General features: G+C 41.0%; 3 protein-coding genes and 1 long non-coding RNA gene across 4 annotated transcripts; 2 read left to right on the top strand and 2 right to left on the bottom strand.

Moving 5' to 3' along the window:
* Positions 1–2,816: 2,816 nt before the first annotated feature.
* LOC124289217 (failed axon connections homolog) lies at positions 2,817–5,753 on the bottom strand. Its single transcript, XM_046725821.1, has 4 exons — positions 5,523–5,753; positions 4,831–5,030; positions 4,398–4,514; positions 2,817–3,333 (listed from the first exon to the last, which is right to left on the bottom strand). Exons 1-4 carry the CDS (start codon positions 5,552–5,554, stop codon positions 3,227–3,229), a joined length of 456 nt encoding a protein of 151 aa, XP_046581777.1. The 5' UTR covers positions 5,555–5,753; the 3' UTR covers positions 2,817–3,226.
* A 1,000-nt stretch (positions 5,754–6,753) lies between these two features.
* On the top strand, positions 6,754–15,843 carry LOC124289223 (failed axon connections homolog). Its single transcript, XM_046725826.1, has 6 exons — positions 6,754–6,905; positions 11,667–11,799; positions 12,645–12,841; positions 13,494–13,693; positions 14,964–15,080; positions 15,438–15,843. The coding sequence occupies exons 1-6, from the start codon at positions 6,787–6,789 to the stop codon at positions 15,542–15,544; spliced, it is 873 nt and encodes a 290-aa protein (XP_046581782.1). The 5' UTR covers positions 6,754–6,786; the 3' UTR covers positions 15,545–15,843.
* Positions 15,352–22,443, bottom strand: LOC124289224. Its single transcript, XR_006901629.1, has 2 exons — positions 22,358–22,443; positions 15,352–15,451 (listed from the first exon to the last, which is right to left on the bottom strand). It is a non-coding gene; the product is annotated as an uncharacterized LOC124289224 (long non-coding RNA).
* On the top strand, positions 16,704–22,967 carry LOC124289222 (failed axon connections homolog). The gene is made up of 6 exons (XM_046725825.1): positions 16,704–17,937; positions 18,266–18,398; positions 19,299–19,495; positions 19,836–20,035; positions 21,454–21,570; positions 22,344–22,967. The coding sequence occupies exons 1-6, from the start codon at positions 17,819–17,821 to the stop codon at positions 22,448–22,450; spliced, it is 873 nt and encodes a 290-aa protein (XP_046581781.1). The 5' UTR covers positions 16,704–17,818; the 3' UTR covers positions 22,451–22,967.
* The last annotated feature ends 2,918 nt before the right edge of the window (positions 22,968–25,885 follow it).

Below are 25,885 nucleotides of genomic sequence, written 5' to 3'. Positions count from 1 at the left end.
TGATTAAAGCGTTCGATCGTCATGCCGAAGATCCGGGTTCGATTCCCTGGATGAGTAAAATGTGTGAAGCCCATTTCTGGTGTCCCCCACCGTGATATTGCTGCAATATTGCTAAAAGCTGCGTAAAACCCAACTCACTCACTCTCGGTGTGATCTGATAACATTGAGCCGATAGTTTTCTGTAAATATATAAATAAACCAGAAGAACTATTCGCCAGGTCAGCACACACTGATAGTTGTGGTGGCCGTGGTTCCCTAGAGCACCAAGCCTTACCCTCCGTAGGCTAATTGGAAATGATTAAGGAAGAAAAGTTTTCAGTCTCTGTCTCTCAGGATTAATACTACTACTTTGCTACTTCACATTTGTTTGTTTGTTTACGATGTCCTCATATAAGCCTCATATGGTAATAACATGTATTTCGTAAGAGCTGTGAATAATGTGAATTACCCCACCTAGGCTAGGGGTGAGTCCCCGCTCTTTGTTCCGGGACCAATATAGTCACTCGAGTGAATTGAAATTTATACACACTCCGATCGCGGCACCGAGGTACATGTCTAAATAATTATTTTGTACAACTTATGTATGTTAAATACACATATGATGCACGAAATGGTTATGTTTACATATCTTTTGGTTGCAAGAATAGACTATGTCTACATGTACATGCATTTAACCAGTTTAAGACACAGATTAATGATACCACAGCACAGGACAGCATGACTGTCTATAAATGTACAAAACATCAGTGATAAGGATCAACAATGGGGATTACATCTTATATAGTATGACCAGAAATTATTGAGAATTTTAGGAATATGTTTAATTGGATTTCTAATATAAACAACCTTGACCAGCTATCAAGTGCTTGGTTTCATTCAAGAGAGAAAACTCCGTTAATTCTTTTACATTAGTTTGTGAAGAGTTATTCCCCTTTGTTTACTCGCTAGCAGACGACATTTTTAGTGATCCTCAGTATGGATGATTTAGAGAAGAGGAAGTTGATTTTAGAGTATTATAATAAGGACATCAGATCAGCTAAAGTGATTTCAAGTATAACAGGCATCCCTTTGTCCACTGTATATCGTGTTTTGAAAAATATTGCAAATGGATATGGCATTGAGCACCAGGGAGGCGCAAGTAGGCCCAGAAAATTGACCGTTGGTGACATGAGGCGGCTTGGTATTCTTGTTTCTAAAAACAAACGAAGGAGTTTAGAAAACTTAAGGCTGGATATCATTGATAGAGGAAATGTGTCTGTCTGTAAGGAGACAATCAGAACTGAGCTGCATGCAATGGGTTGGCAGAAAAGTCGAGGAATTCCATCACCGATCATGAAACCTGAACAAAAGGAGCGAATGTTGAACTGGTGCTTACAGCATAGAAATTTTAACTGGGACAGTGTGATTTTCTCAGATGAAAGTTCTGTGTGGCTGTGTCCTAATACACTGAAATTCTGGACCAAAAAACTGAAGAACCTTAGTTGTATCAACGCCCAAAGTACAGTCCGAAATTTAACGTGTGGGGTGGCATATGTGTGTTAGGGGCAACGCCCCTCTGTGTATTTGAAGGGAATATGAACAGTGAGCGGTACACAGATATTCTCGAGGGACATTTACTTCCATCTCCTCACGTGTTCTAAGGAAATATTTGGATTTTCCAGCAGGACAATGACCCAAAACATCGTTCAAAGCATTCACAGGCTCTGAATCTGGAGTTATGTTCCGCTAATATTCACATTAAATAGGTGAGTAATGAGTGATTTTTTTTTTTAAATTACAATCTTTAAATTCTCAATAATTTCTGGTTGTACTGTAACTTATAAAATTAAGGGTTCGAGACAGATGTCAAAGTTAAATGGTAATTAGCCTTTAGAACTACATGTTCGACCCGTGAAGGTCCGGGTTAGAATTGGCCTTCATTAGTGAGTGAGTGTGTTTAGTTTTACACCGCACTCAGCAATATTCCAGCTTTTTGGCGGCGTTCTGTAGATAATCTGGGCCCCGTTCCACAAAGCGATCTTAGCGCTTAGATTGCAACCCCCATGCTTTAACATAGACTTACGACTGTCGTAGCGTTACGATCGCTTTGGGGAACGGAGCCCTAAGCCTCGTTCCACAAAGCGTTCGTAGCGCTTAGATCATGACACCCATGCTTTAACATAGACTTACGACCGTCGTAGCGTTACGATCGCTTTGGGGAACGGGGCCCTGGCTTTCAGTAACCCATGACTTGTCGTAAGAGGCGACCAACGGGATCGGGTGGTTAGGCTCGCTGGCTTGGTTGACACATGTCATCGGTTTCCATTTGCGATGCTCATGCTGTTGATCACTGGATTGTCTGGTCCAAACTCGATTATTTACAGACCACCGCCATATAGCTGGAATACAGCTGAGTGCTGCGTCAAACTAAATTCACTCACTCACTCACTGAATGTTCAATCCGACTGTATAGGTGCTGAACCACGTGATTGCAGTACGTAACATGGCACTTTCAAGTGAAATATTCTTGACTTTAGTCATTCATATTGATATACTGACAATGGCCCATTTCTGCTCTTTCACAGTTGTGCGTATGTCGTGTAAGTTAGGCAGGCGCAAAAATGGTTCTGATTATCAAAGTCCACTGGACATTTTTAATTCCGAATAATTCTGAAAAATAAATATGTTTGACCTTACTCGATTATACTATTCTCATATAGTTGGAGAGTTGATGTTTGCGGCGTTAAACAAAACATAAATGATAACTTGATAACAATGTAGTTCACTGTGGTTTTGGACAACCAGGAACAACACAACTAAGAACAAAGAACAGCATAATACAATTTTTTTTTAAACAAAGCTATTTTCATTTCAAAGACACACAATATACATTACTGACATGCCAAGAAGATGGAGGTAGTAAATCAGTATGTGTAGCGTTGCTTTAGGTAATATTTAATTTTTACTGTGAGGGACAAAAGAATGGCAACACTATATAATTGAAGTACAATTAGAAGCCCGACCAGTCTCAGAACTACCGACTTCTCTTAGCCCTCAACACGCACGCACGCACGCACGCACGCACGCACGCACGCACGCACGCAATCAAGGTCAGACACTCACTCACTGGTGCACGAAAGAGAATCTGAACTCCTTTCACAACCAAAGTATATCAACAGACTTTGGAAGAACAAGCAAATGATTCATATTATACCAAAACTGTCAGTACAGCACTCTGGAAAAGTTACTACTTGGTTGTCTTCCTCGTTCCACCATGTGTGATGCACTGGTCCCAGTCGGGCCAGAACATTTCCTTCATACGTTCACAGTAGACGGCCAGGTTGGGGTATTTGTCTACGAACAAAAGGGAGAGGTCATAAGCAACACGTATTTACCAACAAATGATAACTTTAATTCATATGTAACCAGCTAGATCATTTCAATTTATCTAAATTAAACAAATTCATACAGAACTGAAATATAGTCGAAATACATTGAGAATGGAAAGTTAAAATCTTAAAGTTATGATGTAGTTTTGTGGATTAATTGTGTTGCCTTTGTTTTTATGTATATTTGAATCAGTCTGAAATCGAAAATGCCAATCGAACGGAAAGCAACACACAACTCCCTTTATACATGTAACGACATGTTGACAGCCGGTTACAATAATGGAGGAATATTTGTCAAACTTGATTCTGTTGATGTTTATCGACTGATACGGTTTACATACCTATACAACACATTTTTGTAATTGTGATGAGGAAAAGGTAGGTGTACATTATGTACACTATGTTAACAGTACCTGCGATGTTTTGAGGCTGGTACAGAGTTCTTTAATGTATGCATTGACAGAATCTTACCTATAGACAACACGATGTTCATAACATCAACTTGTGAATATTCATATATAAATCTAATACACTATCAAAGCTGGACAGGTTCAAATTACACTTTAAGTATGCCTCATCACCTGTCCATTGGAGACTTCGATTTGTGCTAAGTTTGTACACAGCCAGCTTCAAGAAAGACTTCTTAGACCAATAATAGCTCAGATTGCATCTCAAAGATGGCACAATTTCACGTGTTGCATGTACGATGCCTTGGTCGCTCTTCTGGTCGTCATAGTGTGAGAACAATTGTAGGGTTCGCACTTAGTTCATGCATGGATGAAGGCTCATTTGACTTCCGACTCATTTCTTCAGTTAACTCCAATCAAACCAATGATATTACAAATCGTTCTTGTAACTGGTTCTGTGCCAGGAATTCTCTGGTCATTCTGAACGACTATGTAAAGAAAACTGACGCAACTATTGGTAATTATAGAGAAACTATACATCAGCCATGGTTTGATAGAGAGGAGGGTGTGGTTTTGGAGTTCAAAACCGTGAAGTGGAAATGATAACTTAAAAGTCACTTGCCCTTGAGGATGTCCTTGTGTCCAGTGCCCATGAACTGCCAGTAGAACTCTGACAGCATACCGAACACCGCACAGTCCGTCTCACAGGGCTGGTCCCCCATCAGGAACTTCTTGGTCCCTGGAACAACCAGCATGTGTGGACAGATGAATAATTATATTGAAACAAAACAAATCACATGAAAGTATCATCGCTCCTGAAATATAAGTGCCAAATTTCAGGATGCAGTTTCATCCTATTCAACACATGTGGAGGAGGTCATGGAACGTCATGCAATATTTTCCCACTTCAGTTATGATGCAATCGAGATCCCATCGTCTGTATTGCCATTGTCGGTTTTGATATAACAAGTGTCAAGTTTATATTTTGGTCCATCGGAACCTACCCTCGTCTCTGTATATAATTCAGTTCACAACAGCTTAAAACTTCTGCATACCTATGAAGTCCGACAGGGATTGTAGATCCTTCTTAAACATTTCTGTTCCCTCCTCTTCTGTGTGTCGGCCCAAGCCTTGACTCCATATTTGCTTTTTTACTTGTCGTTGAAACATCCAAAACGTAAACTTGCCTATTTTAAAAGCATTCAGCATCAAAGATTTGTCGTTGTCATATTGCCATCGGAAGAGGACAAGGAACCTGAAACCACAGTACCACAGTACTACTCAATCACTATTCATTCATGCCAAAGCAAACTATGATGGAAATTGCCAGAAGTTTATCTTAAAGACGTAATGTGTCCCCCTAAAACATAACACCTGTCGAAAGTTACAAAACATCGTACATCGTGTATTAACGTATTTTCGTTTGACGCCGTTACGTGAGTGAGTGAGTGAATTTGTTTTAGCGGCGTTAGCAATATCACGGGAGACACCAAAATGGGCTTCACACATTGTACCCATGTAAGGAATCGCACCCAGGTCTTCGAACAAACGCTTTCACCACTAGGTTACCCGCCTAAGGGATCGAAGCACAGGATAGAATGAGCATGATGTTAATCACTGCATTGTCTAGTTCCGACATGTACACACCGCTATCATATACAAGGATTATTCAAGCAATCAATGTTTCCTGTAATGGCTACTATGGACAGACAGAGAGATTAAATGGCACCAACTGACAGTTTCTCACCAGTATAGATGATCCTCCACCATGGTCTGCATCGCCTGAGCTACTCCTCTGTCAGCAGGACTCAGGTTCCTGTTGAGGTCCACTCCCAGCTTCTTGTTGAGGAACTCGATGCACAGTGTAGAGTCCGCCACTGCCTGTCCATTATACTCAATCCAAGTGAATTTGCCTTTTGATGAAGGTTGAAACCCATGGACGTTCTGTGTGGACGATCATATTTTCATGTAGAAAACTGACACTTACATGGCTTAGGATTAGAGTGATTCATAAAGGATTAGGGTATTAGTGCTTGATCCAACTGAATATGTGTTTTGTGCAACAGCTAGGGGTATGAATCGCTGCTCATGCAGTCACCAACTTGCTTTCTTGGACCAGATTCAGAGTGGGTGAGTGTGAGTGTGGGATTCACCCATGAGGGGAATGGAACCCGGGTCTTCAGCGTGACGAGGCCTTCTTTGTCTTTTTCTCTCTATAAAATATTGTAATAGATCAAGGAACAGCTGATTATTCTCACTTGTCGCTGACATAAACTTAAAGTATTGTAACCCAGTCATTGTACGACATACACTGTGTAATTTAGTGTTCCATGATTTTAAACCGATATGCTACTCGTGACTGTTTTAAAATAGTACAATGGGCCGCTTCCGTGGTGTAGTGGTTAGAGCATCCGCCTGGAGGGCGGGAGCTTGCGGGTTCGATCTTCGGCCACGTCATACCAACATGCGTTAAAATATGGTACTTGTTGGTCCCTGCCTGGCGCTCGGCATTAATGGGTACAACAATGACTGGTCGGCTCGGAGTCTTTATAATGTGTCTGAGTGGTGTATTCATGCTTAACTGCGGCATGGTATCTCATTGAGCTAGCACTATAAAACCAGCTTAAATCTGGGCTAGTACAAGCAGCCGGAATGCAGTCTCATATTGTTAATCATACACGAGAGTCTTCTGAATAGAAAAAAATATACAGTCGAGCACCTTTAAGTTTATGTCAGCGACAAGTGAGAATAATCAGCTGTTCCTTGATCTATTACAATATTTTTTATAGAGAAAAAGACAAAGAAGGACTGTGAGACAGACTATGTTTGACCCTACACAACGAAAATAAGGGCGAAAACGACTGTCTATCTACCCGATCCAACTGACAGTCCAAGGCCCTTACCACTTATGCCCCTTTTCAACATGATCTTGAAATACCGATAATAATGGTGGATGTTATTTAGGTCGGCCAGTTTAACACAGGTGGGTTCACTGACATACCCAGAAAACGATGGAGAGTATCGTGGATAGTTTCACCGACCTGGACACATCACAGAAAGTACTGTATGCTGTCGGAGGTATTGTCGTATCAATCGTATCGGTCGTCGGCCTGAGAAAACTATGTTTCAAGTAAGTAGCTCGTGTGAATAACTAGTCAAGAGATACTCACTCGATATTTCCCTAAACAAACGGGTGACCCAGTTGTCGACGTCGCTCTGCAGAGCGTCGTGCAAAATGTCCACTGAAGTGTGGGTTGGAATACAGGCTCGCCCCTCTATGTGAACACAATACGCGTGCTCTTTGTGTAGGGTCAAACATAGTCTGTCTCACAGTTTCTGATTCGCATTATTTTCTTTTCCGCTTCGCCTTTTCTGCAGTGGAAAGCACTGTGTGAAGCAAGTCTAGATTTCCTCACGTTCTGAATCTCCCTTCTTACTGGGGCTCCTATACAATTTCAAAGGAAGTTAATATTCAAAGACTAAGAGTCAGCATAGGTCAGGTGTGGTCAAATGTACATCGTTACAGGATCATTACATCTTCAGTTTTTATAACTGTCGTGCTACATTTTATTTGTTTGCCATATGTGCTTGAGTGTGATATTTCCGCTCGAGCATAAACTGTTTACACCCCCCCCCCACCCCCCACCCCAGGTGAATGCATCAGTTCTGCTGACTGCACGGGGTGGTGGGGTAGCTTAGTGATTAAAGCGTTCGCTCGTCACGCCGAAGACCCGGGCTCGATTCCCCACATGGGTGCAGTGTGTGAAGCCCATTTCTGGTGTCCCCCGCTGTGATATTGCTGGAATATTGCTAAATGCGGCGTAAAACAAAACTCACTCACTCACTGACTGTACGGATATGATGATGTATATAATTGAAAATAGTAACTGTTATTTGAAATTTGTATACTACCATTAGAACACGATTTGAAGATATAAACAAATTCATGTTTCCAATGTATCCGTTATTCCTTTTCTTGAAACTTGATAAAACTTGAACACTGTTCACTGTGTAAAAGAAATACTTTGATGAACATAAATGCACCTTCTTGAAGCGACGTACGTTGACAGTGGCTTACCAGAGAGTCATTCGTCACCACTCGCTCCTTTCCGTAACCTCCAAGAAGACTCGTACCCCACTCGATACTTGTTATGTGCGAAAATACGACAAACCAATCAGAACGCGCGTAAATGAGCGCGGTGCTTTGATAAAAATAATCCCGAGTACTTAAATCGTTTATGGCATTATGTCATTGTGTAAAAAATCATGAAAAATGTATATCGTCATATTGAAAGTACAAAGAACGTAGCTAAAAGAATTTTGTTGCCTATCATGAAGTTTTTAATAAGAATCATGCGATTGACGGTGAGAGATTCAAATACACGCACGTGCGTTTGTTGACAAAACTGCTCTCATGGGTCCAGCTAAGTGTATTTCTGACGATCTTGTGGGCTTGTTATGGAGATTGTACGTGCGCTTCGACCAATTTTAGGAAAATGTAATTATGTTTCAAAACAATAATATCGTATTTGTATGTAACTAATCAACCTTAATCTTTAACATTGGGCTTATATTTCATAGCTCTGGGGATATTTTAGTCTGACTGTTTTTTGGTCATTCACATTTTTTTCAGCGAATTCATTTAAAATTCCACCAAGGGTGTGACAGCCAGGTTGCACGAATGTTCAGTTTGAGAAATATTTTAAAGTCATTTTTGAGTATCTGCTTTGGGATTTAATGTAGCTGAATTTTTTTATTTATTTGTATATTCAATAAAACAATTCCCATTTGTGATGATTAAACCCTTTTAAGAACCCTATTAATTAACATAATTGGAAATATAAGGTGAACAGCTGGTAATAATTACATTAGAATATGTCTTTAACAAATATGTTTTTCTCCTTCTTTTAGTTGTATCAAAGAGGTTTAATTCTTTAAAATAAATAAGTAAAAAAAACACCCCCAAAACAACAACCTAGCAATACAATGTACATGTGCTTCGGTGATTTTTAGAAACATTGCAGTCAAACAGGGATAGATTTGACGTTCTTGTTTAAAGTAGTTCTGATGTTCGTGCGCCAATATAAAATCCTTCCAGAGGGGCACGAGTCGCTATTCGGCTTGTCCCGGAATAACACGAGTTGGTCACGGATGACAAGAGAGTGAATGTTTGGAGTTATTCAGGTCAGTGTGTTGACCCACATACGGTCGGTATCCAGTTCAAGTACATACTTGTCGACGATTCACGAACCATGGAGGGACTTTTGGACACTTTCGTAGACGGGTCACAGAAAATTATATATGCAGTCGGAGGTGTTGTAGTAGCTGTTGCATCGGTCGTCGTCATCAGGAAGCTCTTGTTAAAGTATGTAGTAACATCTAGTTATCAAGTCAGGTGCGGAAACCACCGGTGAACGATTGTTTTGATACCCAGAGAAAACTCGCCGGGTATATCACAGTACAGTTTTTGTATGGAACGGAAAGGGCTGCATGTCTTAGTCATGTATGTATGAAGTCGTACCTATATGTAACAGTAAACAAAAGCACTGTGTTATTTAAAATGATAAAATCTTTTGGTACAGCCCTGACCTCGATCGATATAAATAACCTTCAGTGACTGAGAACGAAAGGTCAAAGGTCAAAAGTTAGAACAAGCACCCAAACCGAAATCCAGGTCGTGAACATAAAGAGACATATTTTCAGATTGTAACAGTCATTATTCAAATATGTTAGTTCCATTTAAAGGTTCTGGGTTATCGCACTGGGTTACCAGGTGTTCTGGTTACTATAACAACAGGCGGTTTGCGGGTGTGCTAAACACGCTTACATTGACCTTGAATATCAATACGTGCAGATTCCTATGTACATGATGACGGTGTACTGTTCTCGGTGTGAGGGGCGGTGGGGTAGATAGTGATTAAAGCGTTCGATCGTCATGCGGAAGATCCGGGTTCGATTCCCTGGATGAGTACAATGTGTGAAGCCCATTTCTGGTGTCCCCCACCGTGATATTGCTGCAATATTGCTAAAAGCTGCGTAAAACCCAACTCACTCACTCTCGGTGTGATCTGATAACATTGAGTCGATAGTTTTCTGTAAATATGTAAATAAACCAGGTCAGCACACACTGATAGTTGTGGTGGCCGTGGTTCCCTAGAGCACTAAGCCTTACCTTCCGTAGGCTAATTGGAAATGATTAAGGAAGAAAAGTTTTCAGTCTCTGTCTCTCAGGATTAATACTACTACTTTGCCACTTCACATTTGTATGTTTGTTTACGATGTCCTCATATAAGCCTCATATGGTAATAACATGTATTTCGTAAGAGCTGTGAATAATGTGAATTACCTCACCTAGGCTAGGGGTGAGTCCTCACTCTTTGTGAGTGAATTGAAATTTATACACACTCCGATCGCGGCACCGAGGTACATGTCTAAATAATTATTATGTACAACTTATGTATGTTAATTACACATTTGATGCACGAAATGGTTATGTTTACATATCTTTTGGTTGTAAGAATAAACTATATCTACATGTACATGCATTTAACCAGTTTAAGACACAGATTAATGATACCACAGCACAGGACAGCATGACTGTCTATAAATGTACAAAACATCAGTGATAAGGATTAACAATGGGGATTACATCTTATAACTTATAAAATTAAGGGTTCGAGACAAACAGATGTCAAAGTTAAATGGTAATTATCCTTTAGAACTACATGTTCGACGTGTGAAGGTCCGGGTTAGAATTGGCCTTCATTAGTGAGTGAGTGTGTATAGTGTTACGCCGCACTCAGCAATATTCCAGCTATATGGCGGCGTTCTGTAAATAATCTGGGCCCCGTTCCACAAAGCGATCGTAGCGCTTAGATCGCGACCCCCATGCTTTAACATAGACTTACGACTGTCGTAGCGTTACGATCGCTTTGGGGAACGGGGCCCTGGCTTTCAGTAACCCGTGCTTGTCGTAAGAGGCGACCAACGGGATCGGGTGGTTAGGCTCGCTGGCTTGGTTGACACATGTCATCGGTTTCCATTTGCGATGCTCATGCTGTTGGTCACTGGATTGTCTGGTCCAAACTCGATTATTTACAGACCACCGCCATATAGCTGGAATACAGCTGAGTGCGGCGTCAAACTAAATTCACTCACTCACTCACTAAATGTTCAATCCGACTGTATAGGTGCTGAACCACGTGATTGCAGTACGTAACATGGCATTTTCAAGTGAAATATTCTTGACTTTAGTCATTCATATTGATATATTGACAATGGCCCATTTGTGCTCTTTCACAGTTGTGCGTATGTCGTGTAAGTTAGGCAGGCGCAAAATGGTTCTGATTATTTTCAAAGTCCACTGGACATTTTTAATTCCGAATGATTCTGAAAACTAACTACCAGTTTCAATATAGGTTTCAAGCCGTGATATAACTGAAAAGTAAGGTTCAAAACGGCATTAAATGAGTGAGTGAATATGGTTTTTCATCCCTTTTAGCAATATTCCAGCAATTTTACGTCGGGTGACACCAGAAATGGTCTTCAGACATTGTACCTATGTGTCGAAGCGACCCCTGGTCTTCGGCCTGACGAGCGAACACTTCAACTACCCCACCGCCCTTCTTAACGGCATTAAGACGAACCAACTCGTTGAAATATATACGCACCAATTACAACCCATTTTCACTTGGTTGTGTACCACCTATAACTACCTAACAACAGACATCACTTTATTATCGACATGCAACAAATTATATTTGTACATCGAACTTATGCTCTTTTGTAAAACAGCAGGGTGCTTCATAACCGAAGCTAATAAGTTCAATACATTTCTATTGGATAGACAATTTGGTTGTTATATTGAGGACACTATGTCAATATTCCACAGGCAGAAGGCGAAGGAGTATCCCCGAGATACGGTGGTCCTTCATCAGATCGGTAGAGGTCCTTACGCCCCCAGCTTGACGCCGTTTGCTGTGAAGCTGGAAACCTACCTCCGGATGGCCAGGATACCCTACCAGGTGGGTGAATGATGTGTTGAATGAGTGAGTGAAGTAAACCACTGGCAATAACAGAACAAACCATCGAAGCAACAGACCATTATACACAGTCAGCCAGGTAGACAGTGTTACCACCCGATACGCATAACTCGACTCCGACTACTCTGACTACAATGCCAGAGTTTCAATGAGTTACTGAGTGAGAATGGGGTTACGCCGGCTTTATCAAAATTCTAGCAATATCACGGCGCGGTACACCAGAAATGGGCTTCTCACATTGTACCAATGCGGGGAATCGAACCCGGGTCTTCGGCGTGACGAGCGAACGCCTTAACATAAGGCTACCCTACCGCCCCTGGAAAGTTTGGTCATTTGAACGTGGTTGTGGCACGTTGGTGGTCAGATCATCGCAGATCGTACAGAAACGTGAAGATCCGGATTAGAATAATATTATTGTTCTTCAGCAACCCATGCAGAGCTGACCAATGGGATCAGGTTGCTGACATGGTTGACACATGTCAGAGATCGATGATCATGGTCCAGACTCGATTATTTACAGACAGCTGGAATATTGCTGAGTGCTGCAACAACAAGCAAACAAAATCAGATCGTACAGATATTTGGCTGCTGTGTCAGGCACCAACAGGGTCCGAAAGCATGTCTGAAATGCTCTATAATTTGTGTTCAGTAGCGAGATGAACCCTCCATGTCAATGTTACCCTGCTGGTATTGCTAATGGAACTGGGGAATGATACAGAATGAAAAGTATCAATCTCTGTCTCTCAGCATTAGTATTTTGCCATCTTCACGTTTGTTTGTTTGTTTATTTAAGATGTCTGTGATTTGCTCTGTGATCTTCCACTCAGAACGTCCACGGGCTGAAAGTGTCATCTAAGGGCAAGGTCCCCTGGATTGAGTATAATGGGAAGGCTGTGGCGGATTCGACATTATGTATTGACTTCCTGAACGAAAAGCTGGAAGTGGACCTCCACCAGCACCTGAGTCCCCGGGACAAGGGTGCAGCTATGGCAATGCAGGTCATGACGGAAGAACATCTGTACTGGTGAGCCTAGAAAATGTTTGTTAGGATCGGTACAATGAAACCATTAAGATACATTCTACTATGAATTTGGAAAATACACGTACATGTGCCCGATCGATTTGGGGTGTCAAATAGCAATAACCATTTCTGTGTGAACTGTTGCGTTCTCGATGAAGTTAAAATATCATATAAAAGTCCCCCCTGCTGATTAACATCGTTGACTGAAGGTATTTTGAATATATTTTGTGTAAATATTGGGAGAGTCTCATTTATTATCACTTATAACATACTTTTCCAAATCATTTCAAATATACTGAGGGAAACAAATAAAGGAACACAGGACAGTTCAAGCGTTCCTTCCATATATTCCAGTTTTCATCACCAGCTTGTGATGAATGGCGCTGTGGGAGGAAATCTGAGGAACACTGCAATGAAGTGGTGTTGCCTTATTTATTTCCTTCAGTATATGTCACTTAAGCTGTTGATGACTGACGATGTCCCTTGCTTCACGCTAATTACAGTCTGGACCTTGACTGGAACTTCCCTTTAATACATGTAGTTGGTTTGTGTGATATCGTCACTCTTTAACCAGGCCATGTAAAAGAACGTATATATCCACTGGTTAAACACGAATTAATATTAATGATAATGAACATTTAGATTTGTGTTTCAGGTTCCTCGCCCTATTCCGCTACCAATATGATAACGACAAAACCTTTATTAAGCAAACGTCGAAGATAGGATGGATTGTTGTACCAATTATCAAGTATATGGTTGCAAAAGCAACATGGTATCAAGGTTTGGGTCGCCACACAGAAGAGGAAGTGACACAGATGTTTAAGAAGGAGCTCCAGGCTCTTTCTGACTTCATGGGTAAATCAAGCCCACAGGGGCGTGTCACGCTTAGAAACAGCGTTAGAAAGACATATAGGTATATAGACCCTACCCTAGTACTATATAAAAGGAAAGGGATGTAACGACGGAACCACCCCCTCCTCAATCTAAGTTAGATTTCACCACGTAAACTATTTTAAGGCCCCGTCGAGGCCTACGGATCAAAGGCGAGATGATTTCCCTACAAAATGAGCTATAAATAGTCACAATCGGATCATTATTTCAAAAGTTATACGCCACGACTCACCGAAAACAGCTACCTCCGCAATTCCAAGCCAAAATCATGGATCACCCAAGACAGCGAAAACTCACCTTTTAAATTCGTTTATTAATTCCAGCCACGTTGACAGCACCTATGTAGGGCTAGATTCGATCGGCAGCGCCATTCGACGGGTCTAAAAACTTATTGCAACATCTACAACTCATTGATTGAGGAGGGGGTGGTTCCGTCGTTACATCCCTTTCCTTTTATATAGTACTAGGGTAGGGTCTATATACCTATGTGTCTTTCTGACGCTGTTTCTAAGCTTGACACGCCCCTGTGATCAAGCCGACATATTTGTTTTCTGTGACACTATCTTGTATGTACCTGAAGTTTTACATACCAGATCAATTATTTTATCAAAAGAGACATTATGGGTACAGAAGAATCCGTGACTATATTTACAACTTCAGACATCAACATGTATATTTATGATATCGCAATGATACCTGGGTAGCAACTATTCATGGAAAGCGTGCTTGATAATTGTCTTGACATACACAAGATACAACGGCTGAGTCATTCTCAAGGAGTTCAAATCAAAGTCACTCCGCCTCAATAACGTCTCACCCACAAAGAAGCCCACTGAAAATACTAAAGGATGCACGTACAATTGACGACCATATAGCTTGAGATACAGGACAAAGATGTTTATGCAGGCGAATAGGGTCACATGTTTGCAGCACTGTTTATATACTAGTCAGTGATAGTTACTGCCTACTAGCTGACCCGTGACGATCAGGGTTACAATTGGTTTGCAGCAACCCATGTTTTGTCGGAATATTGCTGAGTGCGGCGTTAAGCTACAAGCCAGCCAAAACCTAAAAGCTAACTTAGAACACAATGGATTTTACAATGTCATGCATCAGTTCGCTCAAAGTGAACCACAAGCATACAATTCATGACACAGCAATGATATACATCGGTGCCAAGTGTCTGTGTACTGCATGTTCCTTTATATTCCTTCTATTTTCCTCTCGTCTCAGGGGGAGAGGAAGTTCCTGATGGGAGATGAACCTTGTGAATCTGACTGCGCGGTGTTCGGACAACTGTCTCAGCTGTACTGGCATTTTCTTGGAACAGGGCATGAAAATCTCATCAGAGGTACCACATTAAATACATAATTTTTATATTTATTCATTTTCGCATTGCATCGAGGTCAACAAATAAAACCTACATTCGTTTTTTGATGGTTAAGGGCAGTTTGGTACATGTGTGCTGTTACGTAATAGATTGCAGGTATTGCTTTTGTACACTTCAGTTTGATTTCGTCCTCTGAACCCGATTTGTGAAGTGGAAACTTGGTACATGTTAAGATGTAATCCTGATGCATCATTTTGTCTTTAGAAACAGTGACAAATTACAAAGATACTCATACTGTTCTTTCTGTTTATTTATATGATATTTAAACAGTCAGTCATATATTTAACATTTATTATCTCGTATTGTTCCCTGTCCTAGACAAATACCCAAACCTGGCCGCCTACTGTAACCGTATGAAGGAAACATTCTGGCCTGACTGGGACCAGTGCATCACTCATGGTGGAACAAAGGAGGCAACCAAGTAAAGGGAGACAACACGGTGTGGACATTTGCACCACATTAATTTCATGCCCTGTTTCTTTAGTCAGGTATAATACTAAAAGCTTTTAGTTTTATGATGGGAGTCCAAAGATACCTGGCATATAGATATAGTTCACCCGGATTTTTGACTGACCATAATGGATAATGTCTCACATCAGCTTTAGCTCCTTCGCCTTTTCACACGGTAAACTATTTTCTCATATATATCTTGTTTATCTAACCGGTGAAGTTCCGGGTTAGAATGAACCTTCAGTAACCCATGCTTGTCGTAAGAGGTGATTAACGGGATCGGGTGGTCAGGCTCGCTGGCTTGGTTGACACATGTCATTGGTTCCCAATTTCGCAGATCGACGCTCATGCTATTGATCACCGGATTGTCTGGTCCAGACTCGATTATTTACAGACCGCCGCCACAAGGCTGGAATACTGCTGAGTGCGGCGTAAAACTAAACTCACTCACTCACTCTTGTATTCCTCTGTCACAGACAAGGCATTATTTTTCAAGATTATACCCTTTCGACTACTTCACCCTTGAAAAGTATTGACTTTCCTTCTTGAGGGTCATTTAGACTACTTCACAGTGTGCCACAACTGTCTATATGGTTGTCTCCCAAAACCACTACAACCCATAAACCCTACACCCAGTAACCCTACAATGAATTAAAACAACACCCGGCATTTACCTGTCTGTTAGAATGAACTGACCCAAAGGAGAGATTACAGGATACAGATAAATAATTTGAGATGATTTTGGGTGGTATATACCAGGGACGTTCAAAAGGTAGCTAGCCTAAGTATATTCTCGATGTCCAACGTTTGAAATGCTTCCATTTTATTTTGGAGAAATTATTAGCAAAGCCATATCCAATATTTCACATATGTGGATGCGGTTACAACCCATTAAGGTATAATATTTGAGGAAAGAAATTGAGGAAAATGAAAAACAATCATTTGGTACGTCTTGGATAATGGTGTGCCCTCAGATAATATCATAGAAAATATGTTCAGTATAATTTTGGATGACTACCCGTCATAATCAACATTCAAAGATTTGGATTGCTTGATTTACATTAAGACGGGGGCTGTTTTTCAAGGACACCCCCATTTTAATCTTTCAAAAACATTGTGTCCAGATATTCATGCTGGCACTGTTTACAATATATTGAGAGCTGACACTTGTGTGACCATTACTTTTGTATGCACTTTAATATCTAAGTTTCATTCTAGACGACTTCTGCCTGTCTCAAACACAAAATGTTTCTTGCATATTTTGTTTCCTAAAGTTTGTGATGCATTTATTGCAGATGTTTTCGTTTTGGGGGGATATCAAGATAAAATGTCAAACAAAATGGGGATCGTGAGGCTGGAACATAGCAAAACCAATTTGCTTGAGGTTGACACATAATATGTAGAAAAATAAAACATATTATGACATAATGATATCAAGAGAAGTTAATTAAACCTCAAGTTCAATATTATTGAACTTTTGTTAAAATATTTTTGTTATCATCCATTAAAACCATTATCTCAAACTCTTTCAAAGTGTTTGGCCTAGTCGATTGCATGAAATAAACAACAGGCAGGACTTTGTTGTTATAAGCTGTAGGGGTTATGGGCTGTAGGGGTTTGGGGAGGTTACCATCTATACTATTACATAAATAACCTTAACTGGATATCCTCTCGGCCGTGTCTGCCATCACATCAATCAGTCCAAAGCAATACTATTGTTTCTCTGTCTGACTACAGTTGTCGTTTTGTCTGTCCATTGTTGTTGCCTATAACTACAAACGTAAAACGTTAAATAAGTAAGTGTGAGTGTATATGTGCGTAATGTGTGTGCGTCTGCGTGCGTACGTGCGTGCGTGCGCCCGATGGGCACGTGCCACAACTGATGTCCCTGGCATGAGAGAGAAAAACTAGGCCTAGAATCACTTAATTTGTTTATAATCAATTTCATGTTGAATAAAGTAATATGAACACAGTTCTGCTACTGATGTTCCAAGCATGAGAGAGAAATTGGGTCTAGAATCTATGTTTATAATTAATGTTAAGCTGAATAAAGTAATATGATTGCAGTTGCTGTTGCGTCTTCTTACGGCGGAATGAGAAAATACATTTTGTGAAATACACTCAGAGACTTGTTTCACATTCCGAGCCCAGTCAAGCCTGACGCTGCTCAGGAGTGGCCTCCCTTACATGTATTGTACCATTCAGCAGGGACGCTTGGAGAAGGAAGAAGTATAGTCGACTCGTAAAGAATGGAAAGTCTTCTTGAAACGTTCAGAAACCTTGACCTATCACAGAAAATCCTATATGGCGTCGGATGTGCGGCAGTGACCACTGTGTCCTTCGTCGCTTTGAGGAAACTCACGCAAAAGTATGTTGTTACCTGCTGCAGTCGACACTGAAACGCAGTCAACCGGTGAAGAGATAAATTTGTTTCCCATGACATTTCATGGGGTATTGATCGGGTTTTAACAATTTGTGGAAAGGAATGGGCGAGTTATCTGAAAACATAACACAAACAGGCTGTATTATGAGTTAGCTTAGTATATTTTCCATGTAATGAATCCTTAACTATGTCACAAGCAAAGCTGAAGACATATTTCTAGCCAGTGAAACTGATACATTTTATCTGCAATGCGGTTAAGGGGTGAGGGTACTTAAGGGACGGTCATTTACAATAACGTTGTTTCGTTGTATAGAGAGAAGCGTAAAGAGTATCCCCGAGATACGGTGATCCTTCATCAGATCGGTAGAGGTCCTTACGCCCCCAGCATGACACCGTTTGCTGTGAAGCTGGAAACCTACCTCCGGATGGCCAGGATACCCTACCAGGTGGGTGAATGAGGTGTTGAGTCAGTGAGTGAGGTAAACCACTGGGAAGGACAGAACAAACCATCGAAGCAAAAGTCGTTGTGCACAGTCAGACAGATACACATTGTAACCACCCGATCCGCATAAATCGACTCTGACTTCACTGACTACAATGTTCGAGATCGGAGATAACAGTCACAGCTTATTGGTAATTCCTACATTGTTGTCAACTAATATATGTATACATTGTGACCTGGCTGTTTGTGTATATCCTGATGTGTATACTGTTGTTCATTCTATCAACCACTAGGCAGTGAAAGTTGATGTTTGCAGTTAATCACTCATCTTCTGCCCAGAACCTCGCTACACAAGACATACATACTTATGGTAATATATGAGGCGATTGCTTTATAAACCAAAACGAGATCACCGAAGAAGGCTCTGTGTGTCCGTCCGTGCGTGCGTTTGTCTGTGCATGCATGCGTGTGTAAGAGGTTTAAGGGACAAGAAGAAGGTTACACCGGTTATATCGTGGAAGACCACGAGATATCGAGTAACGTCGCGTCTTCAGGTTAACTCAAGAAACACATCACTTACAGTATCATGTAGAAATTTCCTAGTTTACATATACCAAAGTAGGGGATATTCCATTTTGCGAGCATACCACAAGCCAATGCCAATCCATATGAGAAAAATAGTATATATCCATACAGATGAAACATTTCCAAAGGAATAGAATAAATTGTCACATTAACCCTTAATTTCTCTTCATCATCTCTTTCCTCCTTTGCTTCATCATTTGCATTTTATCAATCTTGTAAATCCAATATCCCCTACTTTTTTTTTGAATGGTATATATTCACATAAGTCACAGTTTTTCTTCTGCGCATAGTTCCTCATGCCGTGTCACGTTTTCCATAGAACGTCCATGGAATGCAACCTTCACCTAAGGGCAAGGTCCCCTGGATTGAGTACAATGGCCAACCTATTGGGGACACCACGCTGTGTATAAATTGCCTCAATCAGAAGCTTGGGGTGGACCTCAACAAGCGCCTGAGTCCAGCTGACAAGGGTATAGCGCAAGCGATGCAGGTCATGACGGAGGAACATCTGTACTGGTACGTCATCTTTAATTGGTCTTCAGTAACCCATGCAACGAGATAGGGTGGTCAGGCTCGCTGACTTGGTTGACACATGTCATCGTATGCCAGTTGCGTAGATCGATGCTCATGCTGTTGATCACTGGATTGTCTGGTCAAGACTCGATTATTTACAGACTGCCGCCACAAGGCCATATAGCTGGTCTATTGCTCAGTGCTGCGTAAAACTAAATCATTCATATGGAAGACATATAAATTATTGACGCATCAGTGACAAAAATTATGTCTGATGCAGTTCCCTATTTTGACATATAGCATATTTCCAACGTACTGATGATTTGAAATGATTCCGATCCAGGTTGCTTGCCCAAATCCGCTGGTTGTACAGCAGAGACGCATCGTTTATTTTGGAAACGTTTAAATTCTCCAAGTTCTTTCTATGGATGATACGACGACATATCAGAAAACAAACATGGAGTCAGGGATTGGGTCGCCACACGGAGGAAGAGGTCGTTGAAATGATGTATAAGGACTTCCAATCTATCTCCGACTTTATAGGTATTTATTTGTGGAAATTGAGTTTGGTAGTGAGTCTTTGAACAGTCATTCGGTTATATTGCTGGGTGCATTCACCTTGGAGATTCCTGCTACGACTGTTGTAAGCCTATGTTACAGTATAGGAGGTACGACAGTCGTAGCGCTACGATAGCTTTGTGAAACGGGACCCTGTGGTTGCCGTTTCACCAATGCCTCTCATAGCTACGACGTCCTAGCGGATACGACCGACTTTAGGATGTCCTAGCGAAATGATTTACGACCGTTCCACTAAGATAAAAATTTAAGAGCTGTCGTAAGCCTATGTTACAGTATAGGAGATACGTCTTTCGTGGTGCTACGATAGCACCCCGTTGTGAAACGAGGCCCTGGTTTACGATGTGGTTTAGGACGTCGTAGCGCTAAGAGGCTTTCGTGAAACGGCACCCTGGTTAGAACTGGTTACTGTGTTGTGTTGGTAGTAATAGGTGACCAAAACGGATCGGTAGTCACTCTAACAGACTGGTTTGATAGCGTGTCACGACGGCTTGAAACATGCCTCTAAATATCATTCACAGGATTGCCCGGTACAATCTCGAATATCCACAGTCCGCTGTCTTGCAGTTGGACTAGTGCCATGCGAGGCTTAAAAGAGCAAACGAAACTGACAAAACAAACTCAACCTGTATCAACTTGCTTTGAACAGGAGGCAGTACCTCAACCCAAAGTTTTGCAGGTCTGAGACAGAAACTCAGAAATATAATTTTGACTCCAACTTAAGGTTCGAATCCAATTCTGCAACCCCTTGGCTCCAGACTGAAATGAAGAGATTTTCATATATTGTTATATTTAGTGATTAAGTATATAGGTTACGTAAGTCAATAATTTATAAACCTTAAGTTTCCCAATCGCCCGAAACAGACGGTCAGTTGTTTCAAGAAGCCTTTACTCTTTTAACGTGCCCCGACCACATGTTTGATTGTCCCTGTCCATTTTAATTAACCAGTAACAATGGAGAAAAACCAACAGAGGACATGAATATCATAATCCCTCTTCTCTTCGATGCTGTATGGAAATCTAGCGGTGAAGATCCGGGTTAGAATTGGTCTTCAGCAACCCGTGATTGTGGTAAGAGGCGACTAACGGGATCGGGTGGTCAGGCTCGCTGGCTTGGTTGACATATGTCATCGTATCCCCATTACGTAGATCGGTGACCATGCTGTTGATCACTGGATTGTTTGGTTTTGTATAGCTGGAATATTATGAGTGCGGCGTTAAACAACAAACCAAACAACCAACTGTATGGAAATCGAAAAGGAAATATTATATTTTTTCCCCTTTGTTAGATAACTTGATATGGTTTATACATACTTATCCTGTACAATCTGAATGGAGGTACAGGTACAGGGACATCATTAACTAAGTTACGTCCTGTATACTAGGGATGAAGAAGTTCCTGATGGGGGATGATCCCTGTGAAGCGGATTGCTCTCTGTTCGGTATGCTGTCTCAGGCATATTGGCAGTTTAATGGATCTGGATTTGAGAGTCTCATAAAAGGTAAAACCCGGAAAACAGGTTGGCAGTGATATTCCCATTAATTACCTGATCGAAATTATCACTCTCGTCACATATACGTCATTGTTATTCCTGAGTAGTAAACTGTTACATGCGTTCTATTCCACTCACTTTTCATACATATTCGCGATGTGAATTCCAGATGAAAGGGTTTTGAGAAATTTTAAATTATTCTTATTGAAAGTGTGTAATGTTTGCAAATGCTGTATAAGTCAATATCAACGTGGGCGGTGGGGTAGCTTGGTGGTTAAAGCGTTTGCTCGTCACGCCGAAGACCCGGGTTCGATTCCCTACATGGGTACAATGTGTGAAGCCCATTTCTGGTGTCCCCGACGTTATATTGCATTAATATTGCCAAAAGCGGAGTAAAACTAAACTCACTCACTCAATAGCAACGAGTTCAACTGATAAAGAAGGCTGAGTTGTGTCTTACACCACGGGGAACGGTATTTTGTTTTGTTTGTTTTGCATTTTGCATGTTGATATAGTGACCAAATCCCGAGTTGATGCAGTTCTGAGTTATGTCCGTGGTTATGCAAAAGAAGAGTACTTGAAACCAAGTTCAATTAAGGACATTTTGAAGTGCAGTTCTCCGCAGTCAATAGCACTCTGGACGATGTTTACCTTATGGCTAAAGAAATTGCTCCAAAACTCTCGTCGGTATTGTCTCTTTTGAAGTATTTGTGTATGATGTATGACATATGCATAGTGGTGTTTGTGGAACATTTCTGTTGATAACATCTTATTTCCCCCAGATAAATATCCCAACCTGGCTGCCTACTGTGAACGTATGAAGGAAGCATTCTGGCCCGACTGGGACCAGTGCATCACACACGGTGGAACAAGGGAGGCAACCAAATGAAGGGAGATAACTCAGTGACTGCCCGTCCATTAGGCCTTAAAACATGAGATATTATAATTGTTTGACCGAATATGGAGCTGAATTATATTATGTATTCATATAATATGTGTTTGAGTGTAAGAGAATCAGTGAATATAATTTTACGGCTCTTGCCGCAGAATTTCAGCAGTGTATCGACGGGGAACTCCAGGAACGGAAAATGTTTGAAAGAATGTGAACTAGTGTAGCCAAGTGGTTACATCACTTTGTTTTGTTTGAAGACCCGGGTTCGATTTCGAATACGATGCGCGAATAACGTCGCCGAAATAATGCTCAAAACCCCTCTCACATAGATATTTTATTGTTCATGAAATATTCACTGACCTGTGAGAAGAAGTATAATGAATTCAACTTGTTTTAATCCAGAGTGACTGTTTACATCTAACTGATGTACGTTGTATTCGGTAATATTAAGAACGTAAGTGCTTTAAATAATTTTTACTCATATTAACTGTTACTAATAACATATATGCTTCAATTGCGTGTTTTTATGTTCAAGTGAGTGAGTGAGTTTAGTTTTATGCCGAACTCAGCAATATTCCAGTTATATGGCGGCGGTCTGTAAATTATCGGGTCTGCACACAAGCCGTCTTAGCTATGACTGTCGTAACCCTACGTTAAAGGCACAATGTCACACATTTTCGACTATATTTTGGCCTATATGTTATATATTGGAGTCATATATGCACTCACTTAAGCTTCCTATTGATGCAATTGAAGACTTATTATCCCTTACCTGTTGCCTGAAATTGATAATTGAAACTTCGAGGCATACAGCTCCCAAACAGATAACACTTGTCATATATGGAATGTAAACGATTGCTCCGTACATCGAAAACTGTCGCACGCGGTGTTATCGGTGTTTGCCGAACTGGTGGTGGTGGAATTGGGTTTAACGTCGTGCTTGAGAATATTTCGCTCATATGACGACGTGCATGCGTGTGTATGTGTATGTGCGGCTGCTTGTACTAGCCCAGACTTAAGCTGGTTTTATAGTGCTAGCCCACTGACATACCATGCCGCAGTGAAGCATGAATACCCCTCTCAGACACATTATACTGACTCCGAGCCGACGAGTCCTTGTTGTACCGATTATTGCCGAGCGCCAGGCAGGGACCAACAAGTACCATATTTTAACGTCTTTAGGTATGACGCGGTCGGGGATCGAACCCGCGACCTTCCGCACTCCGGGCGGACGCTCTAACCACTACACCACGGAGACGGTCGTTTGCCGAACTGGACTCAATCACAAGTTTCATTAAAGGGTATTCGTGAAGAGCGTTCCAAGTGACATAACTCTATGGGGTTCGCTTGGAATAATGTTAGACCGGTAGAGGGCGCGAGAGTCGATTTAATGCAACGTTAACGTTGCATTAATTCATTCGAACGTTTTAATTTAATATTGTAATCTAAATACTAATTTGTTTTTTGGGATAAATTATATGGTACCTTCCCAGGGGGCTGATAGTTAGTGTTATTGACAGAAATGCATTTCTGTATTTTTAGAGATATGTAGGGGCGGTGGGGTAGCCTAATGGTTAAAGCGTTGGCTCGTCACGCCGAAGACCCGGGTTCGAATCCCCACATGGGCACAATGTGTGAAGCCCATTTCTGGTGTCCCCCCGCCGTGATGTTGCTGGAATATTGCTAAAAGCGGCGTAAAACCAAACTCAGTCAGTCAGTTTAGAGATATGTGGTGTGACATGGTGCCTTTAAAGTATAGGTGATACGATAGTCGTAGCGTTGTGATTGCTTTGTGAAACGCGGACTTGGTCCACACTCGCCTGTGACAGAGCTGGGAGACTGAAGAAACACCCGCTTAGGACACCATTCATTTATATTTGTTTCCATGGCTGCATCTATCAGCTTTCACAGTATGTCATTATATTATACATAACATATCTAACTGGTCATATGCTGACCTGTCAAGCAAGCATTATGGAGAAACACATTTTCACTAAAACCTGTCTGTGTACCATGTACAAATTTCTATTTTGTTTCAAGCAAAATATTTTGATATAAGATCATTTGTTACATCGAAACACACCCGTGGGGATTTCTATTTGTTATATGTTCCCAGCAGCCAGTGTTAGTCCACGAGGTGTTTGCATGGATCAGCTGTTTGCGGTTAAATTTCGCTTACTTGAAATTTGTTAACACTTGTCATAACATCCGACCGCCATGAATCGTTGTCAGTTTCTCGTCCCTCTTGTCGATTCGAGGTGGCGGGTTAGTCTAGCGGTTTGTGCGTTCGTTCGTCACGCCGAAGACCCGGGTTCGATTCTCCTCGGGGACAGAATGTGTGGAGCCCATTTCTGGTGTCGATGTGATGTCCTCCTCGCTGTGATGTTGCCGTTCTATATGACGTTCTATATTTATTATATACCCTCTTCTCCTGCATTAGTCTGTGACTTAATAAAACAAATCAATAGAACCGGCAGGGGTTTAATATGGAATCTGGGGTTTAATACGGAATCTGGGGTTTAATACGGAATCTAGGGTTTAATACGGAATCTGGGGTTTAATACGGAATCTAAGGTTTAATACGGAATCTGGGGTGCAATACGGAATCTGGGGTTACCAGCAATACGGAATCTGGGGTGCAATACGGAATCTGGGGTGCAATACGGAATCTAGGTAGTAATACGGAATCTGGGGTGCAATACGGAATCTGGGGTGCAATACGGAGTTTGACCGTATTGCACCCCTCGTATACTATCCTAGGTGTCCTCCCATTACGCAGACAGCCAGTTCGCAGACACCTTAAAACAACAACATTTACGGTTCAGTGAACAGATTATCTACTACCTGTTACCTACACATTATAATGGAATAGTCAAAATAAAAACACAGGAAAAAACTGAAGCTATATTGTTTATTTTGAAAGATGGACGAAAAGACAGTAATTTGAATTTTTATTGCTGCAATATAAAAACAGTTTATTTTCATAAACATTTCGGTTTAACCTTCTAGTCTAACGGGAGTTGGCATCATCATATTGAAAACATTAACTTAGCTATTAGAAATTGCGACACTGTTGTATCGTATAAATCAAATAAAGACAAATATGAACCTAAATATTTTTCATATGGAATAAAGAAGTTATATGTTTTGCACACAATATTAAGATATATGACGAGTGCACTTAACTACGATTTATTTAGAATAATTGTTAAAATATGACGCATCATGTGAATGTGACCATGGATGTGAGAATGTTTTTCATTACTTCCTTGAATGTCCATTGTATACTACTCAAAAACACAAACTGTTACAATCTTTAGAAAGTATTGGTAAAATTAGAACGCTGATTGGTATTAACCGTATATTACATGGCAATGCAGGTGTCTCATTTACTGCAAATTAGAATGTTTTCAAATATGTACATATCTATAT

Source organism: Haliotis rubra, unplaced genomic scaffold (assembly GCF_003918875.1).
Source record: "Haliotis rubra isolate DU_JTF1 unplaced genomic scaffold, ASM391887v1 Scf436, whole genome shotgun sequence".
Taxonomy (NCBI): Eukaryota; Metazoa; Mollusca; class Gastropoda; order Lepetellida; family Haliotidae; genus Haliotis; species Haliotis rubra.
The sequence above is the reverse complement of the archived record's forward strand: the minus strand, read 5'-3'. Positions and strand labels throughout refer to the sequence as shown.

What these genes read in the sequence shown, in the direction of transcription:
- LOC124289217 (XM_046725821.1), bottom strand. Translation starts at nt 5,554, where the DNA reads ATGCAGACCATGGTGGAGGATCATCTATACTG. An exon ending in ATCCCTGTCGGACTTCATAG is followed by an intron (nt 4,515 to 4,830) that starts GTATGCAGAAGT and finishes TGGTTGTTCCAG; the next exon opens with GGACCAAGAAGTTCCTGATG. An exon ending in ACACAAGGACATCCTCAAGG is followed by an intron (nt 3,334 to 4,397) that starts GCAAGTGACTTT and finishes TTTTGTTCGTAG; the next exon opens with ACAAATACCCCAACCTGGCC.
- LOC124289222 (XM_046725825.1), top strand. Translation starts at nt 17,819, where the DNA reads ATGGAAAGTCTTCTTGAAACGTTCAGAAACCTTGACCTATCACAGAAA. An exon ending in TGGCCAGGATACCCTACCAG is followed by an intron (nt 18,399 to 19,298) that starts GTGGGTGAATGA and finishes CGTTTTCCATAG; the next exon opens with AACGTCCATGGAATGCAACC. An exon ending in ATCTATCTCCGACTTTATAG is followed by an intron (nt 20,036 to 21,453) that starts GTATTTATTTGT and finishes CCTGTATACTAG; the next exon opens with GGATGAAGAAGTTCCTGATG.
- LOC124289223 (XM_046725826.1), top strand. Translation starts at nt 6,787, where the DNA reads ATGGAGAGTATCGTGGATAGTTTCACCGACCTGGACACATCACAGAAA. An exon ending in TGGCCAGGATACCCTACCAG is followed by an intron (nt 11,800 to 12,644) that starts GTGGGTGAATGA and finishes TCTTCCACTCAG; the next exon opens with AACGTCCACGGGCTGAAAGT. An exon ending in GCATGAAAATCTCATCAGAG is followed by an intron (nt 15,081 to 15,437) that starts GTACCACATTAA and finishes TCCCTGTCCTAG; the next exon opens with ACAAATACCCAAACCTGGCC.